Source organism: Triticum aestivum, chromosome 4B, assembly GCF_018294505.1.
Source record: "Triticum aestivum cultivar Chinese Spring chromosome 4B, IWGSC CS RefSeq v2.1, whole genome shotgun sequence".
Lineage (NCBI taxonomy): Eukaryota > Viridiplantae > Streptophyta > Magnoliopsida > Poales > Poaceae > Triticum > Triticum aestivum.
Window position 1 is genome coordinate 528,351,355 of NC_057804.1, and position 17,720 is coordinate 528,369,074.

A 17,720-nucleotide genomic window follows, 5' to 3' on the forward strand; every position below is an offset into this window, starting at 1 on the left:
GGAATTCAATTTTAGGAAGTTGGTGAAATTGCATCATGCACACATGGTGCACTTATAATGTGTCTACTGGAAGAAAAGATGCGCCATCAGATATATCAAGGTAGGGGAGGAAAACTCAAAGTTCTTCCAAGATATGGCATCTGAGAGACATAGGAGAAACTCAATTGCATCCTTGACTCTGGGGGATGGATCTGTCACTTCTCAACATGATGTCATTGATGATGCTTTCCATAAAGTTTTTAAGGAGAGAATGGGTCAAGCCAAGGGTATTAATATGGGCCTAGACTTTGATAATCTCCTCCAGAGGGTACCTGGGCTGGATGTGCTTGTGAAACCTTTTGGAAGATAGGAAATTGAGCCGGTGGTGAAGGAAATGCCAGAGGATAAATCACCAGGGCCTGATGGATTTAATGGGCTTTTCTTCAAGAAGTGTTGGCACATTATTTCTCATGAATTTAACACATTGTCATAGGAGTTTCATGCAGGGAGTGCCAAGCTGGAGAACATTAATGATTCTTTTATTGTGTTGGTACCCAAATCAAATACCCCTGAGGGGGTGGGTGATTATAGACGAATATCCCTTTCTAGCTTTGGGCTTAAGCTGCTGACAAAAATGGTTGCCAACATGTTTCAACAGGAGAATTTGAGGTCTATTCACAAGAATCAGTATGGGTTTATTAAAACAAGAACAGTTCAAGATTGTCTTGCCTGGAGTTTTGAGTATATACACCAATGCAAGCACTCAAGGAGGCCTATAATCCTTTTTAAGATGGATTTTGAGAAAGCCTTTGATTCTATTGAGCATGAGGCTATCCTCATAGTTTTGCAGGCCAAGGGTTTCCCACAGAAGTGGATTTCTTGGGTCAAAGAGTTGTTATCCTCTGGAACTTCTTCTGTGCTGATAAATGGAGTTCCTGGCAGGCACTTCAAATGCAAATGTGGGGTCAGGCAAGGAGACCCTTTGTCTCCTTTGTTATTTGTTTTAGCATCTGGTATTCTCTAGTCAATGTTAAATAATATGGTCCAGAGGGGTCTTCTTTCACTCCAATTCCATCACATGATCCAGACTTCCCAGTGGTGCGGTATGGTGATGACACTATTTTATTTGTCCCTGCCCAGTGAGATCAATTGGTGGTGCTAAAAGAGGCTCTTATGATTTTTTTCACAATCAACAGGCCTGAAAATCAACTTCCATGGATCCTCAATGATTCCCATCAATGTGGACAGTAACCTGGCAGAAGATCTGGCTAGTGTTCTTGGCTATAAAATTGGGACAATGCCTTTTACTTATCTTGGCCTGCCACTTGGTACAACAAGGCCCAGGATCATTGATTTCATGCCTCTGGTTGATTGCATGGAGAGCAGGCTCACTGCCAGCTCATGGTTCCTGCCACAGGGGGGAAGATTGCAACTGCTCAATTCTGTAATATCCTCAATGCCAATTTTATTCTTATGTAGCTTGCAAATTCCACCTGGTATTTTGAAGCAATTGGAAACGATACAAATACAATGCCTATGGAGGAAGTATGGACAGGAAACTGGACACTCTTTGGCTGCTTGGCCTCTAGTTTGCAGACCCAAGAACAAGGGGCCTGGGAATTCTAAACCTCAGTGTGCAAAATGATGCACTTTTGATTAAACATCTGCACGAATTCTACAACAAGGAGGATATTCCATGGGTACATCTAATCTGGAATCTATTATGTAACTAGTAGAACGCCCGTGCGTTGCTACGGGCTACAATGCATATAAATAAATTAAAAAATTATGAAGATCGTCTTTAAGGTCAAAACTCATCTATTCATCGTACGTCCAGGCGTGTTCGGATATCAAAAGGGCGCCCATCAGGATCCCAAAATTCAACCGTCTAGATAGTCCATGCTCCCCTAAATCTAGACCATATGTGGAGGACAAATATAGTTGTCCAAAGACTATCTACATTGTCATCTCCAACATGTGGGCCAAACATAAACCCTCCCCCCCCCTCCCCCGATGTAACCTTCATTTTTCCTGTCGGACACTCCCCTTCCTGCTCGATTTCCCGTTGTAACGGAACATTTCTCGCTAGAAGCCTCTCCTTTAGAACTGGATAATGTCCACCTCGCATTCACCCTGGCTCCCTCTCTCCTGTCCACCTCACATTCACCCTGGCTCCCTCTCTCCTTCACACCGTACTTTCCCACAAACATTGGAGTCCCTCACCAATCGTCAACCTCGATCCCCTCCGCATGTGTTCATGTCGATACGCCATAGCAATCCCGCAATCAGAGGGGACCCCAAAAAATAGCTTAACAAGCATATATGATGTCTCCTGAGCCATTGCCACGTTGTAAAATATAGTTGAATGTTGTGCATTACCACCAATTGCAGCAAGCACCACTAATGTTGTAGCGGCCCACTTCTAATGTCGTTGTTTATATATGAATACATTGTAAGAAAAAAAAAGTTACATACCTTTAAAAACATAAAGGAGATAACCATAATGTTCTAGCTGAGGGTTGTATAAGGGATCCTAGAGCAGCCCTAAATTACAATGTTCCATTTGAAAAAAATACATAACTATCTGATCAGACTATTGCTAGGAAATTAATCATTTGCAAGATGAGAATTAGCGCAGAGAGTAACAGATGTATGGATGTTTTTGTCGAGATTCGGCTTAAATACAAGTGAGAAGAAATATCATCAAAACACATACTGATCTTCATTGTAATTTCACATGTCATTCCATGGAGCCTATAAACAAAAGAAGAGGTCTGCAAAATAGCAGGAACCACAAAATGCACAACTATATCACATCTCACAGGCGAGCATGGGCTGGAACTAAGCAACATAGCAGAAAAAGCTTTGACAATCCATGCTCTAAACTAATCAGAAGACATGCTAGCATATTATCTGCAGAAGTGGCTGTGGCATGTTGTATGAACAATCTGATAGCAGATCACCTGTAGTGCAATTAATGAACATTTATAGTTATTCCATTGCTTGATTGGCTCACCAGTGAAAGTAACAATCTGCTCCCAGATCATATGAGCAAGTTATTTAATATATCATGATAGAAGATCTAATAAAGTTGTGAATTCCTCAACAACCAAGGCTCCTTCTTATGCTACAACAGGACTCACATATATTCAGTACCCACATTAGACAAAGAATTCAAGCACCTATTGGTCAAGAAGTAAGGATGCTACATTTATATTAATTCAACAATCCAAAAGTTTAATTTCACATGTTATTCTGCTAAAGATCAACTTGCTCCGTGTAACATAAAAGTGTAGAAAAAGCTTGCAGTAGTGATTAATTCCATACCCGAGACATCCGAAAAGCATATGTTTGGGTTCTATGCATTGGAAATAGAATGTGTGGGGACATCTAGAACAATTTGTATGTTGTTTGGAAGTAGTCCTGCATATTACAGAAGAGCCTCATGCTAATGCAACTATAGTAAGAAAACAAAGTCCTGGAGGCATGACACAAGAAAACGTAAAGCATAGAAACAAATTACAACACAGTGAAGAGACCAAGAGATTTTCCATGATTCTAAAAAAGTGTTGAGGGGCGATAGATGGCGTCGACTTCGGCAGCCAGCAATCCCAAGGTGTAGCATGGTGGAGTAGGCGATGATGTGCAGCCTCGGCCAGCGTAGGGCAGCGGCCGATCGTAGTAGCAGCAGGCGGAGCTCTTGCCTTATCTGTAAAAGAAATCGGCATCATATTGAGATCTAAACTGCACAACACTAATATATGCGAGCCTGTGAAAAATAAGTGCAAATAGAAGTATCAAGAACTTTGAAGTTTGCTGCAAGAAAATTGATAACATTAAATGGAAGTTTCCCTAGCAGGCTAAAAATGTGTTAAGTTTTGGAGTGTTAATATCGAATGTAAAAGGTCCAATAATATACACACCTGGCCACTGGCACACCAAGAAACATTGTCATTAGCTAAAACCCGAAAAGATAAACATCATAGGGAAAAGGGGATTTTTAATATCCTACTATTAGAAATATGATGAACATTGATGCAATCCTCCAAAAACCGATTGACACCAAATTTTGAACGGATGCATACTTGACACCTTCGTTCCATTATGTTGGCAAAAAAACCAAAACGGAACAGTGGGAAAAATTGATCAGGCTAAGGCACAAGGATGCAGAGGCTGCTAATGGATTCAGAAAAAAATATCCTCACTGAGGATCTTGCATAATTTTGCATACATAACTGGATTATCTCTATATACTATTAAAGGCGATAAAAAAATTGTTTCTATGACAACAAATTCAAATCTAGCTTGAGAGGATAGAGCACAAACCAGTGAAAACCAAGATTAAGAACACAAATACTAAGAAAGTGAACTAAAGCATGAGTAGGTAGTTGATGCCCTGCTCGGCTTGTTCTATCTATTCACGCAAGAAATTATGAGCATAGAAAAATTAAATTAGACCCACAAAGTAAATTTGTTTTACTTAGCTTTCAAAAAAAATGTTATACTTCCCTTGATCTTAAGTACCCAGTTTTACGATGACCATCTCCTGTAAAATTCTGTGCTCCAAGCTCACCATGACATGGTCCAATTAACGCTCCTTATTGTCATTATTCTGTTTCTTATCTGGCAAACCACCTCATCTCCCAACTGACTAATATCTGCAAACAATAGGCAGAACAAATTATCACCGCATGATATAGGCAGAAAAAAACACATAACTTGGTCCTAGTCGATGAAGATGCTAGATATTTGCACAAGTGCCCACGTACCTTGGTGTAGAGTGGACATTGTCATACTTGAAGTGTTGCGTTGGATGGCATGCTTGCAGCTATCCATGCAGCTCTCGCCACTGCTTGCGCCACGCTCGCCGACGCTGCTCTACCACTGCCGCAAGCACCAGCCACATGCTCCGCCGCGAGCAGCCAACCAAGATGTCACATCTTTGCATGAGTGCTGTATTCAGTTGTGCAGTTCATCTTGTAAATTAAACACATATAAATTATCACTCAACAACATATGGGCAAAATAAATTAGTTCGTATACTTGCAATGAAGATTCTGAATTTTGAAACTATCTTGCCACTACACACTCACGGCTGGGGAAAAAGAGAGTACCCATGCAAACTTTTAGTTCAAACCCATGATAGCAAAGAAACACCATGAAAGATAAAATAGGTTTTTTATTTACCAGTTCAGCGCACGGCCATTTGTCTGAACAAAAACAAAATTTGGCTTCAGGCCATTGTCGACCATGGTCATGTGGATGCTCTAAATCCCTTATATCACCAAAACGGAGATATTAGCACCATTCTCGGCGACCTTCCTTTCTTGCTTCGTCACCGCCTCATGGGTTATGAGTTATGACGACCATGATTCCGGCCGTCCATCCGAGCACCTGTGGTCTGTACATCGACGGCCTGCCCTTTTCTCATTTTCTTGTCCCCGAAGAGTTCGATCGATCAGAAACTTGGAAGGGCGAGAGTAGCCATGTTCCTGCCGTGTGTGTGTTTTCTTTGCACGAAAGTTCCTGTTTCAGTCAGAGAGGTAGAACTCTGTGTCAGCAGTTGTCTTGTCACTGAACTTTTAAATGACCGGCAATAAAGGTTGCTGCCTAATTTTAGAATGTCAAGTGTAAGTTTTCCACGTGTAGGTGTAGCAGCTAACAGGTTTGAACCAAACTGAATAAGAGAGTCAAAATGTAATCCTTTCTGACCTCACAATGCCTATGTATTTCAAGTAGCCATCATTTAAACACCAGACACATTGTCCATGCAAAAAGAGGTGAAAAAAATCAAATCTGAACTGAACTTGACAGAATTCAGAAGTTGTATAGCTGACAATGGACCATCATATACAACAAGATCTAGTAAGCAATGCAAGAGCACACACGTACAAAGGGGTGAACATGCCTGATTGGTACTTTAATTTAACACATCGAATCATTGAGTTAGCTAGGTCTAGTTACACATACAGAGTTTAACATCAAGTTGCTGAGTTAGCAATGTCTAGCACGAAGTTAGGCATGTGACCTTCATGGGAAGAACTGGACATACCAATTCATTTGCGAGGCCAGGCCAGACCAACCTGCTTCTTTCCCCCTCTGCGCTAGCTCCAAGATGCATGTCTCGTCCTGGTCGATTAACCGCGACCTCGACCACTTCGATCCGCCGATGCTCGGCATCGCTACCAAGACCCACCAATCAGTCCTTGCTTGTGTCCATGGTGAAGATGAAGTCGCAGAATGCAGATATTGGCCAACCCACCGACCACGCGCACATGTGTTGGCGCGGCGCCCCGGGCGTGGCCTGACTGGTGCAGCGCGCTGAACCTTCCTCGCGCGGTTCCTACACCTGCCAAGGTCAGCAACGCGTGCCTGCACTTCCTCGGCCTCTGCTTGTTCCTGCGCCTCGCTGTAAACATCATCAGGTGTGTAACCTGCATACAGAAGAAAGATTGATATGTGCATGTAAAACTGAGAACCAGCAAGTCTGATTCAAACACAAAAGAACAAGGGAAAGCTTATGCTATCCTGCTGAGCCACGACCGGCACTACCCCTCGCCGTTTTAGGAGGAACAGGAGAGCACGAGCAGACCACCTCGGGACGAAGACCACCTTGTCAGCCACGCATGGAGTCGAGGAAGGCCGAGCCTAGAATTGTGGGGGGTCGCGACGACGTAAGCAATGTCGCCACACCGAAGATGGGGGTTGCTAGACGAGAGACGAGAGGGGGATAACCGGATAAGAAACCAGGGGATCGGATCGTGGGCATCTTTCGGTCAGATCGTGGGTGGGATGAAGGAGGATACAGATTCAGGGGATGAGAGGGATGGGGTGGGGATCATGAGAGCTTGTCCATGTCTTGGGGCGGCCATCCATGCCGAGCGGCGGCGGCGAGGTGCCATCGTGGTGATGACGGGCGACGTATTCGAGGCGCCGGCAGCGCCGGCGTTCTCGTGATCCACGATGGCCGCATCTGCCCGGATAGGCAGATCAGCGGCGGCGGCTGCGCTGCCCGGATCGGCAGATCGGCTGCGGCGGCTGCGCTGCCCGGATTGGCAGATCGGCGGCGGCGGCGTATCCACGGGAGAGGGGGAGGAACGGATCGGGACCTCGTTCGGGGGAGGAGCGTTGTGTCTCGAGGGGATCGATGGGAGTTGTTTTTTTTTGCCGGGTGTTTTTTTTTGGCTGCGTGCGTGGGTGGGGTGGGGAGGGGACGAAAAAAAACCAGCGAAAGTGGTGGGACGATAAAAAACCAGCGAAAAAAAACCGAAAGACTATTCACCAACTGCTATATTAGGAGTAGAGATTAAAACAAGAGACAAATAAGCCACTATGTTCATCCACATAGGTTAAATTATTTTGACCATTAATTATAGATATAAACGGCTGAGATTTAAAGATGCAACGTTACATAGAGATATTATATATATGCATTGTTTTGGACATATGAAGTCTGTCACGTACATATATCTTTTTTTTAGACAGCCATCTACATAGATCTATGATGGAAAGTTCAAGTACAATCACGTGTTAGAAGAAACCATTACGTACGTACGCGGAAACTGGGAGCAATCAAATCCGATTCATAATCTAACAGTAGGCAAAAAATACACACCCTACAAAAAGGCCAACCGCTAGGCCGAGATCAATCACGTGTTAGAAGGAACCTACAGGTTTTTTACTAAGTCATCATTACATACGTACGTGGAAACTGGGGACAATCAAATCCGATTCATATTCTAACAGTAGGAAAAAAATAGACACCCTACAGAAAGGACAACCGCTAGGCCCAGATCAAAGACGCTCCATCTGATCGGTGATCCTATCTCCACAGAAGTGCGGCAGAAAAAAAAAAGACAGGTGATAAATAAAGATTAAAAGGTTAATATATGCACATCCTAACTCCTATGAGATGAATATATAAATAATCAAACTATGGTTTATATATGAAATTCAAAATAAAAAATACTAGAATTTTTATTTCAGTATGGGCTCAGTGTAACATTTGTAAAATATCCAAATTTGAATTGAGTTTTAATATTTGAAACACTTACTGTATGGAAAAATAATGCAAATACGCAATAATAGATATAAAAATTTGAATAGGAATAAGATAGTGATTTTATTCCCATACTCAAAATTCATATGTAATATTTAATGAAATATAGAAAATCTTACAATGAAAGGAACTAAAATAATAATAAAAGAAAATAGAAATATAATTTTTGTTTAAACTCCAGTGACATCCTTAATGGTTATGATTTGAAATAAAAGTAATGTAAAACATTAGATATGTACAAGTGAGTCGTGACACATGCTATTTGCACGACCAACAATTTGTGTTGCACAGGAGAATGAAGCCGATCCAAAGTAAGGCAAGTAGTGCCCTCTGGACTTGGATTGCTCCGGCATTACCAAGTCCATCATTGATTGTTCCTGTTAAAAACAAAAGAATTATATTTAGGAACAGAAGGAGTATCTTATTAGGCGGTGAATAAACAAACTAGCAAATCGTTTTTCATCATATAAATTCAGCGATGGGAAAAATATGAAGTTTATCCCATAAAGATAACTGTGAAATGAATGTCTAAATACAGAACCAACATCATTACCATTGGATCAAAGTGTAAGTTGATGCAATAGAACATAAAAACATACCAAAAAAACTAAGAAAGTTTTTAGGCATTGACTATTTATCGATCGACATAAAAATAGTTATCTACCGGTCGATATTCATAGCAATTCAATGATGGAGTTCTTATGCCTTTGTATTTACACCGGTCTCAATGGAAGCATCGAATCATTCTTAAGATCAATTATAAGCAAGTATTTCATAGTTCCCCGAGAAATAGTAAAACTAAGATGCTTAAAAGAAATTTTATATGAATAGAATTGTTTCATAGAGGAAAAGGGCCATAATACATCACGTGCGTACATGCAAGAAGGATATATACTACCAGTCTGCACGCAACCCGCACGACTTACTCATGCTCTGGGGGAGGCCAGGCACTCAAGCGGCCGGTTGGGAAAGAAATGTTCATGATGTTTCACGCATAAGAAGATGCACCTGAACGCTGCTTTAGGAAACATTATGTACTGCCATAAAGGTTATAGATGACGCTTAAAAAGTAGGTGCAAACTTACGAAACATGTATGCCCTGTGAGAAAAAAGGTACCTCTACACCTTTGGATTTTTTTTTCCTTTTTTCCTAAAAGCAATCAGCAAAAACACACAAAAGTATATGCTCTGCATGTAAGAAACATACAATTATATACTCCCTCCGTCCCAAAATTCTTGTCTTAGATTAGTCTAGATACGGATGTATCTAATACTAAAACGTGACTTGATACATCCGTATTTAGACAAATTCAAGACAAGAATTTTGGGACGGAGGGAATACTTCCTTATAATGAGAAAAAAAAGATCATATAAAAATTGAATCTCATCCTAAAATGGCCATTTTTGATATGGAGAATTAGACAATTTAGCAATATGTACTTGGCAAAATTGATGTCATCTACTGTGAATTCCAGTAGGATTTTATAATGCATAGGCTCTGTAAGGGATGAGTTTAGACAATGCGTGAAATAAACACATGAATTTTTAGAAGGACTGTGTGGAGAGAGAGAGGGGGAGAGAAAGTGCGCATGTGCCTTTGTAGAAAAAAAATAGCCATTTATTTTTGGACCAATATTTTACGCGTAAAAGTAGAATGGTACTAAATAAGTTCTTACAAGAATTTAAATAAGAAGAAAAGATGACAGAGCACAGCCAACCCTCGTAAAAGGTTTGGCGAGGAGTACACAAAGATATACACACCAGTACTTCAGAAACAAAAGGAAATAAGAAACATAATAAATTGCATGACAAGGCACTATTTTGAAGGATGAAAATATTGGTTACAATCTTTAAATATATTTGAAAGATACACAAGTGTTACATATTAAACAAGTTTATGAAATTGAATAAAATATTCAAGGGAACAATATGTTATAGCATTTTTATAATTTTACTAAAAGTTTGCCTATGAATTTTATCATGCCGACCTTACAAAAATAAAAATAAGTATCGGTTCTAGCCGCGCAAATGCGCGGGTAACACTTCTAGTTCTTATTATTACGGTAGGGTTCCCCATGACACCATCTTGTGTGGATCCTTTTGGTGGAGAGATGTATCCAAACTTATGGACAAATTCAGAGCTGTTTCTGTAGTTCAAGTTAACAGTGGGGATATTGTTCTGTTTTGGAGGGACAGTTGGGCTGATTATAGCAGTTTGCTACTCCAAGATAAATTTAAAAGGCTCTTCTCCTACTGTTTAGACCAGAACATATCAGTGTAGCAAGTTATTAGCACTAACAACCTTATGGGTCTTTTTCAGTTGCCTTTATCTGAACATGCACATGTGGAGCTTCAATGCCTGTCACAATGCCTGGATAACATTGCTGGAGATAGATTGTTGTCTGATTGCTGGTCTTGGAATGCTAGCAAAAAGTCACAATATACTACCAAGAAGTATTATGATCTAGTTCATAGGCCCATTGTGGCAAACCCCATCCTGAATTGGATATGGAAGAGTTGTTGTACTATGTCCATTAAAATGTTTGCATGGCTAGTGATTATGGATAGAGTCAACACCAAAGACATGATTCAGAGAAGGCACTGGAGAATTGAGGATGGCCTGAATGTGTGTTATGCAGATCTGGCTCTCTGGAGGACAGAAATCATCTGTTCTTCCAATGTAATTTCAATACGAGAGTTTGGAATTACTTGCAGATATATTGGTCTTCCAGCTCTGATATGGTAGATATTGCAGTCCTAGCCAGAAAGGGGTTTGCTAAGCCTTTCTTTGCGGAAGTGGTCTTTTTAACCTAGTGGAATATCTGGATGGTTATAAATGATAAGATCTTCAGAAAGATAAGGCCATCTTTTGGTAGATGGAAGGCTGAATTCATACATGATATTTCCCTGATGGCACACAGGATGAAATCAAAACATGAGGAGGAACTTCTTCATTGGATTGCTTTCCTGCCACCATGAGGATTCATTTCTTTATGCTTTCCCCTGTAGCTTAGTTTAGTTTAGCTTTTTATTCTTTTGTTTCCACTGCTTGTGGATTTGTACATATGACTTTGTGTGCTCTATTTTTAATAAAATGTTGTGGGGCCAAGCCCTGCAGTTTCCATGGTCAAAAAATATATATGTGTTGTTCACGTACTATGAAATTTAGGTACACATAATTGTATTTAAGTAGAATGAATACTTTGTCCTATTTACCCAACAATGCCTCGAGAATTAATTCTAGATGGTGTTACTTTCATAGCCGATTTGTTGACCGAAGACCAAATGTGGTTCAACAAATCAACCAACTATTTTAGGCTGTTGCACTCAGTCATCAAGTACTTAAGCATATGAAAGTGAATAATTATCATGTACCCCTCTGTTCCAAAATACTTAACGTGAGTTTAGTTCAAACACAACAAGTATTTTGGAACAGAGGGAGTACAAAACAAAAGAGAACCACTTGAATGTTGAAATCATTTGCAAAATACTTGAAATGAGAAGACAAGGTTGAAGAGGAGGTGCAAGTCCTTGAAGTTAACACTTCAACACATACTACTCGACTTATGGAGGGAATGCTCTTTCTAGAAGTACAATTCTTGTATCACCGACACTAGCTTATCTATAGGTCGTTCACATGCAATATTTTGCAATCATGAGCACGTCATATTGGGATAAATAGGGAGTAGTAATGTATTTCCTTTATTATACTTCAGTGCCAACTCCACTGTGGGGTATTTTTTGTGAATTATTCATTAGTTTACTCATTATCATTGAGTTTTCCTTAGCCGAGCATCTTGCTTTTAATCTTGATCTTCATCGATGGGGCAGAGGTAGTAATTCAAGCTTGGAGGGGAACTCGGTACAACCTTTGGATCATCCTATTGTGTATTGAGAATCTTGAGTGGGTAGGTTGGAATGAAACTGAGACGACACCTCCAGATGGAGATGGGGTGAGGAGAGCGGCTTAGATGCTAGGATTCATAATGGATTCCTTTATTGGTATGAATACTATATCTATAAAATATAGTATGATGTATCTACATGCAAGTACAGTTTCTTCTAAAGTTTTAACCCAGGTCGTGCGAGGAAGGGACTCGAGCGCTTATAAGGATGGTATTGTATGGACTCTGAGTTGCAAACTGGCTAAGAGATATGTTTCCTTAGTTCAGTAAGATTTGGATGACATACTGGATTGATCCTGACTGGGAGGCCAAGCAATGACACGTATATAAAAACCTTGGAAGCTAGAACAACCTATTCTAGAGCCACAAACAACACGCTCTAGCCAATCTAAGATTTAGTCTTTTGGCCACAAACACATTGGCAAATCATGTCCACATTATAAGAAAAACATATCAACGCAAGTCATAGGATTTATAGGCATAGGGGGTCTGAACCTGTGTATATCGTCCTAGTCATCACATTAGTCTCGTCCGAGCTTGGCAGTGAGATGCTCGCATTGCCTCATCCCCTTATTTTTTACTATTAATGTATTTTGTAAATCGCCAGGTCGCACTAGTCGTTGGGTGATACCATGTTCTCATCAAGACAACATGACCACAAAACTTTGACAGTTCCTCCGAAACAAATCTCCCTCTTGGAGATGTGTCGTGGAATTGTCACGTCAGATGTCCTAGTGAAATGACTTAGTTGTGGAGCCATCGCAACTAGGAAACTTAAAGGGGTTAATCGAGACAAAGGACACGGGGTTTATACTGGTTCGGCCCCTTACGGTGAACATAAAAGCCTACGATCTAGTTTTGAGTGGAATTACTTATGTCTCGATTACCAGGTAGCGAATCCGCTCGACCTAGTTCTCAATCTGATGTTACTTGCCCTGAACTGCCGCCGGGTCGTCCCTTTATATATAGAGGTCGATGCCCAGTGGCTCATAGAGTCCCGGCCGGCTCATAAACAGTGTCCGGCTCGGTCTCCAAGTATTCTTGCCTTATAATACAAGTCATGTACATATGGCGGTTTATCTCTATAAGCCTTAAGCCGCCCTTGGGCTTTGGGCCCTTAGCTGAACCGCCAACTTCAAGTGTCGTCTTGGGCTTCAGAAGTCCTCCTAGGTATAACCCGGCCCTCCTGGGCGGGTCATACCCAATAGTTATATCCCCAACATTAGGCCCCAGATTGATTTGAACTGGTTCATGTCAATCTTCAAAACTTAAGAAAAATCATCTGCTCTTTACTTGTATAAAAAATTTGTAATTCGCCGTGGCGTCATCCTTTGGATTTGTGGTAACCCGCCATGACGTCATACTTTGGATTTGTGGTAACCCGCCATGACGTCATCTGCCATTAATGCGCGTTTTGCCCAACATATCTCAACGGATCCTTATCTTAATGACCATCCCGAGAATCGAGGCGTCCTTGTAGCTGGATAACCATGTTTTCGGCCTCCTTGTTTTTCGCGCCCACTTATCAGTCTTCCCATATAAATAGACACGACTAGGTCTTTCCTCATTCTCCCCTTTCCTCATCTTCTTCCTCTCACAACCCTACTGCCGCTCGAGCTCCGCCGCCGCCGCAGAGCACCTCGTCTTCCTCCACCTCGGCCGCTGCATCAACCTGAGTCAATCCAAAGAACAGCGGCGACCCTCCGCAGTATATCTGTAGCAGTAAGTCTTCTCCTTCCCGCACCTCAGATCCGCATTAGAGTTTGCAAGTTCCTCTGTGTTCTTCGTGGTTCATCACGGTTTCTTCGTAGTTCTTCCACCGCAGCCTCTTTTGATCCAAAAGTAATATGGAACTCATGCGGGAGTTGTTTTGCGTCCATTTTTGATACTAGCAGATCCCTTTTTCCTGTAAAGAGGCTTCTTTAGAACTCACGAACTCACCTGTACTAGTTTTTTAGGTCTAGAATATTTTCTTTTCTCAACAGCCGTTGATCCAAAATAATAGTTGCAACCTGTGAAACTTGTTTGTGTAACACTTAGGCAAAAACTGTATTTTATTAAATCCACCTAGTCATGGCGACTCTTATCACCGGCTTACAATTACAATGCTCAATTGATAACCTTAACCACTCATGGCGGTTTAAATAACCTGACTGCTCATGGTGCTCATGGCAGCTTAAATAACTTGACATAATTGGTCATATACCATTAGGCCCCTTTATAAGCCGCCATATTGAATATGTACTGTAATGTTTCCCTATGGCTTAAACTTGAACCGGAAATTTAACTCTTTCTTAGGCTTCTGTCACAATGCCGCCCAAACAACCCACTTCATGCAATTGGGTCAAATCCATCGTCACAGACAGTACGCTTGATGACTTTGTGAAGACCGGCTATCTGCCGAAGAAGGAAGTTATGTCATGTCGTGCTCCTGATCCGACGGAGGAAATTCCTCAGCCCAAAGAGGGGGAGGTCATCGTCTTCATTGACCATATGAACCGTGGTTTTTCACCACCTGGCTCAAAATTCTTCAGGGACGTCCTGCACTTCTTTGACCTCCGTCCTCAAGACATCGGACCCGATTTAGTGTCTAATATTTGCAATTTTTAAGTGTTCAGTGAGGTATATCTTGGAGAAGAACCCAGCTTACTACTCTTCAGAGAGTTATTCTACTTGAACCGCCAGAACGAATGTGCTAATGGACCTAGCTTGGAACTTGGCGGAGTCTCAATCCAACATCGGAGGGGCGTCATTTTTCCTTGTGCCAATCCACCAAGTCATCCCAAAGACTGGAACCAGACATGGTTCTATTGCCAAGACACTTCTCCGGATAATGAGAATCCTCTGCCTGGCTTTCGTGCTCTGCGTCTTGAGTCCAATCACCCGTTTCCTGACAAGATTACAGCCGCCGAACGCCAGACGCTCGCCCTCACCATGGCTAAAATCAAGGCTCTTTTGGGGAATGGGCTAAATGGTATCGACTTAGCCCGGGTTTGGCTCGCCTGGCGGATCATTCCATTGAGCCACCGCCCTGGCCTGATGTGCACCTATACGGGCAAAAAAATGACCCTATGTGGCACAGTTCTGACGACTTACCTGACCATGTCATTGATGACATGACAAAGTCACTATTGAATGAAAGCCTAGCAGATTGTGGTCAACTGGGCTTAAGCCCCTTCTGCGAAGCTAACCCGGCTCCAGCGGTAAGCCGCCAACCTAAGTAAATTACCTTTAACCTTGATGTTTGTCTGTACTCAACCTTTGCTGATTGTCACAGGCTGATGATAAATTTTGGAAAGTAGAATATGATCAGGAGGCTGCAAAGAGAGTCGGGAAGGCCAAGAGAGCCGCCAAGAAAGAAGCCGCCAAGAAGAAGGGAAAGAAGGTCAGCGCCTCTGACTTGCTTCGACTAGAAGATACTTCTAAGTCGGAGGTAGCCCTTGACTCTCTTGGCTCCTTTTTTAACCACCTTATTGACACTGATTATCATCAGGAGGACACGGGAACAAATCATGGAAAGTATGAAGAGGTAACTATCATTTCCTCTAACTCCGAGCCTTTGCCAAGACAGAAAATCCGAAGAGTGACCCGGAAAGTAAGATTTTCACATCCCTTAGCTTATCAAGATCCTCAATTTCTTTTGAAGCGACAGATTCATGAGAGCCGGAGGCAGACCCGGACCAGCAAGGATGCAGAACTCTCCTCCGTCTTACCGAATACACCAAGGAAGCGCCGGAACGAGGTCGGCTCCGATTTAAATCCCTTTTATCCTTTGGCGGGTCTCGCTCGTCAACCACTCAACTCTTCTGACTCGAATTATCAGGAAACTTCACCTTCCTCCGGCGACTCAATGCAGTCCAATTTGCCGACTTTCAAGACCGGTCCAGGATAATGATGACTTGCTCATCCTGTATTCATTTCAATTTGTTATATTTGTACTGACATTTTGATCTTATGCAGTGGAAAAGAAAAGCCTAGCAAAAAGTCGAAGAAAACTAAGCCGGCCGAAGAACTGATCTTCAAAGAACCGGAATTTGGGACGGCCGCGCCTGAGGCCTCTGCTCATGAGCCGCCACCTGAACCAGCTCATGACACGCCAATGCCAACTGCTGACCCACCTGTCGAACAAGCCGCCGATGGCTCTGAAAACCCGGAAGTCTCTAGCCCGACCAAGACAGACAATCCTCAAGACACTGATGTCGAGATCACCAAGACCGGCTACATTGAGCCGGGGAGACCTACTGTGCTAGCAAAATGTTCTGCCAAATAAGAGCACCTGGAACGCTGCAAGGTCAGGTTTGATGTTGCTGGTTATACTCACATGAGTATTGGAGAAGTCTTTTCTGGATATCTGAGCCAAGTACACAGCAGCTGTGACATTGAAATTCATATGGTGAAGCAGATGTACCAGAAGTTTGAGGTACAATCTTTTCCCTTGAATTATCCTTACTATGCTAGCCCCCAAGTCTATTTCTTATGATGAATATGCTGTAGACTTAGAACAAAATATGTAAGCATTAGTGATATCCTTTGATCAAACCTGAAAAAATCCGGCTTAATCCGTAGTCCCAAAGGGTCGTCTTAATCCACCTGAATGAGCCGGTCCTTCACATGCTTGTTTAGAATATAATACTTGTATGGACTTAACAACAATATGCATTAGCCCCCAAGTGCCAAGTGCTCTTGCTTGCAAAGTACTTGGGACATACTCTCATGAACCGCCACCTAGATAAAATTCTTTCGTAGACATTAGACCCCAAGTGCCAAGTGTTGTTGCTTGCAAGGGGCTTGGGACTTGAATATTATATGCTAACAGTCATGATTTTGACCCGGTTTTTGTATAGGCCACCACCACTCAACTTCAATCAGAAGTGTCTGACTTGAAGAACCGCCTTGAAGCACAGGAGACTGAGTCCCAAAGAGCCAACTCCAAATTTGAATTCAGCACTGAATAAGAGAAACTAAAAAAGGACTTTGAAATGGAGAAAAAGGCCTGGGCTGAAGAAAAGCTCACTTTAACCAGTCGAGCTGATAAAGAAGAGGCGGCTCTTGAAGGGGCGACCATCAAATTATCCGGCTTAAAACGACATGTCTCTCATATGGTCTCAGCTATCTTTGGTAAGTCTCCCTGCAAGTGTCAAATATTTGAGTCTTTAGTGATCATATAAATTGTCATTAACTCACCTGACATTGTTATGCAGGCCCCAGGAGTTCAAATCTTAACCAAGACATGCTGATAAAGCTGAAGGCAGTGTAAACGCTGGTGGAACAACTCTACACCGGATCTCAGCGTGCCTTAGCCACAGTGGCCCTGTCAAATGAAGTTCCCACACTCCTGGTGGATGTGCTGAGGAAGCTTTCTTTGCTGCCCCAGCGATTCAATGAATTAAGGCGGTCGTCTGTAAGAGCCGGAGCCGTGGCCGCCTTAAGCCGAGCGAAAGCTTGGCTTCCAGAATTAGACCCGGCCGACATCGCCATTGGGTATCCAAGCCTTAAGGAAGATGGCATGCCATTTGAACAGGAGGACTTCACCGCTTGTGTGAAGGAAATACGCCCTGTGGCCACACTGATTGCTGATGAGGCGGATCTCACTAGGTACCAGCCGGGTTATGACGCGGAGAACCGGAGAATTCCAACACCACATTATGAAGTGACCAGCCTGATCCCACCAATCCTTAAGCATACCTTCGCCCCTGAAGTTGACCTGCCTGGACTAATTGATGATGAAGCTGAATTTGAAGCTTTGAATGGCATTGACTGGTCATCATCAACCTTCC

At 42.3% G+C, this 17,720-nt stretch overlaps 1 protein-coding gene across 1 annotated transcript; it reads right to left on the reverse strand.

Annotated features, from left to right (window-relative positions):
* Positions 1-5,172: 5,172 nt before the first annotated feature.
* LOC123090189 (uncharacterized) lies at positions 5,173-17,421 on the reverse strand. Its single transcript, XM_044511601.1, has 4 exons — positions 17,277-17,421; positions 6,575-6,748; positions 6,032-6,413; positions 5,173-5,505 (listed from the first exon to the last, which is right to left on the reverse strand). The coding sequence occupies exons 1-4, from the start codon at positions 17,419-17,421 to the stop codon at positions 5,337-5,339; spliced, it is 870 nt and encodes a 289-aa protein (XP_044367536.1). The 3' UTR covers positions 5,173-5,336.
* Between the last annotated feature and the right edge of the window lie 299 nt (positions 17,422-17,720).

Bases quoted from the DNA above. Each gene is read 5' to 3' on its own strand.
- LOC123090189 (XM_044511601.1), bottom strand. From the start codon at position 17,421: ATGGCGATGTCGGCCGGGTCTAATTCTGGAAGCCAAGCTTTCGCTCGG. The intron at 6,414-6,574 runs GTGGTCTGCTCG...TTCTGTATGCAG, and splicing joins AAGGTGGTCTTCGTCCCGAG to GTTACACACCTGATGATGTT. The intron at 5,506-6,031 runs GTATGTCCAGTT...TGACTGAAACAG, and splicing joins CTGGCCTCGCAAATGAATTG to GAACTTTCGTGCAAAGAAAA.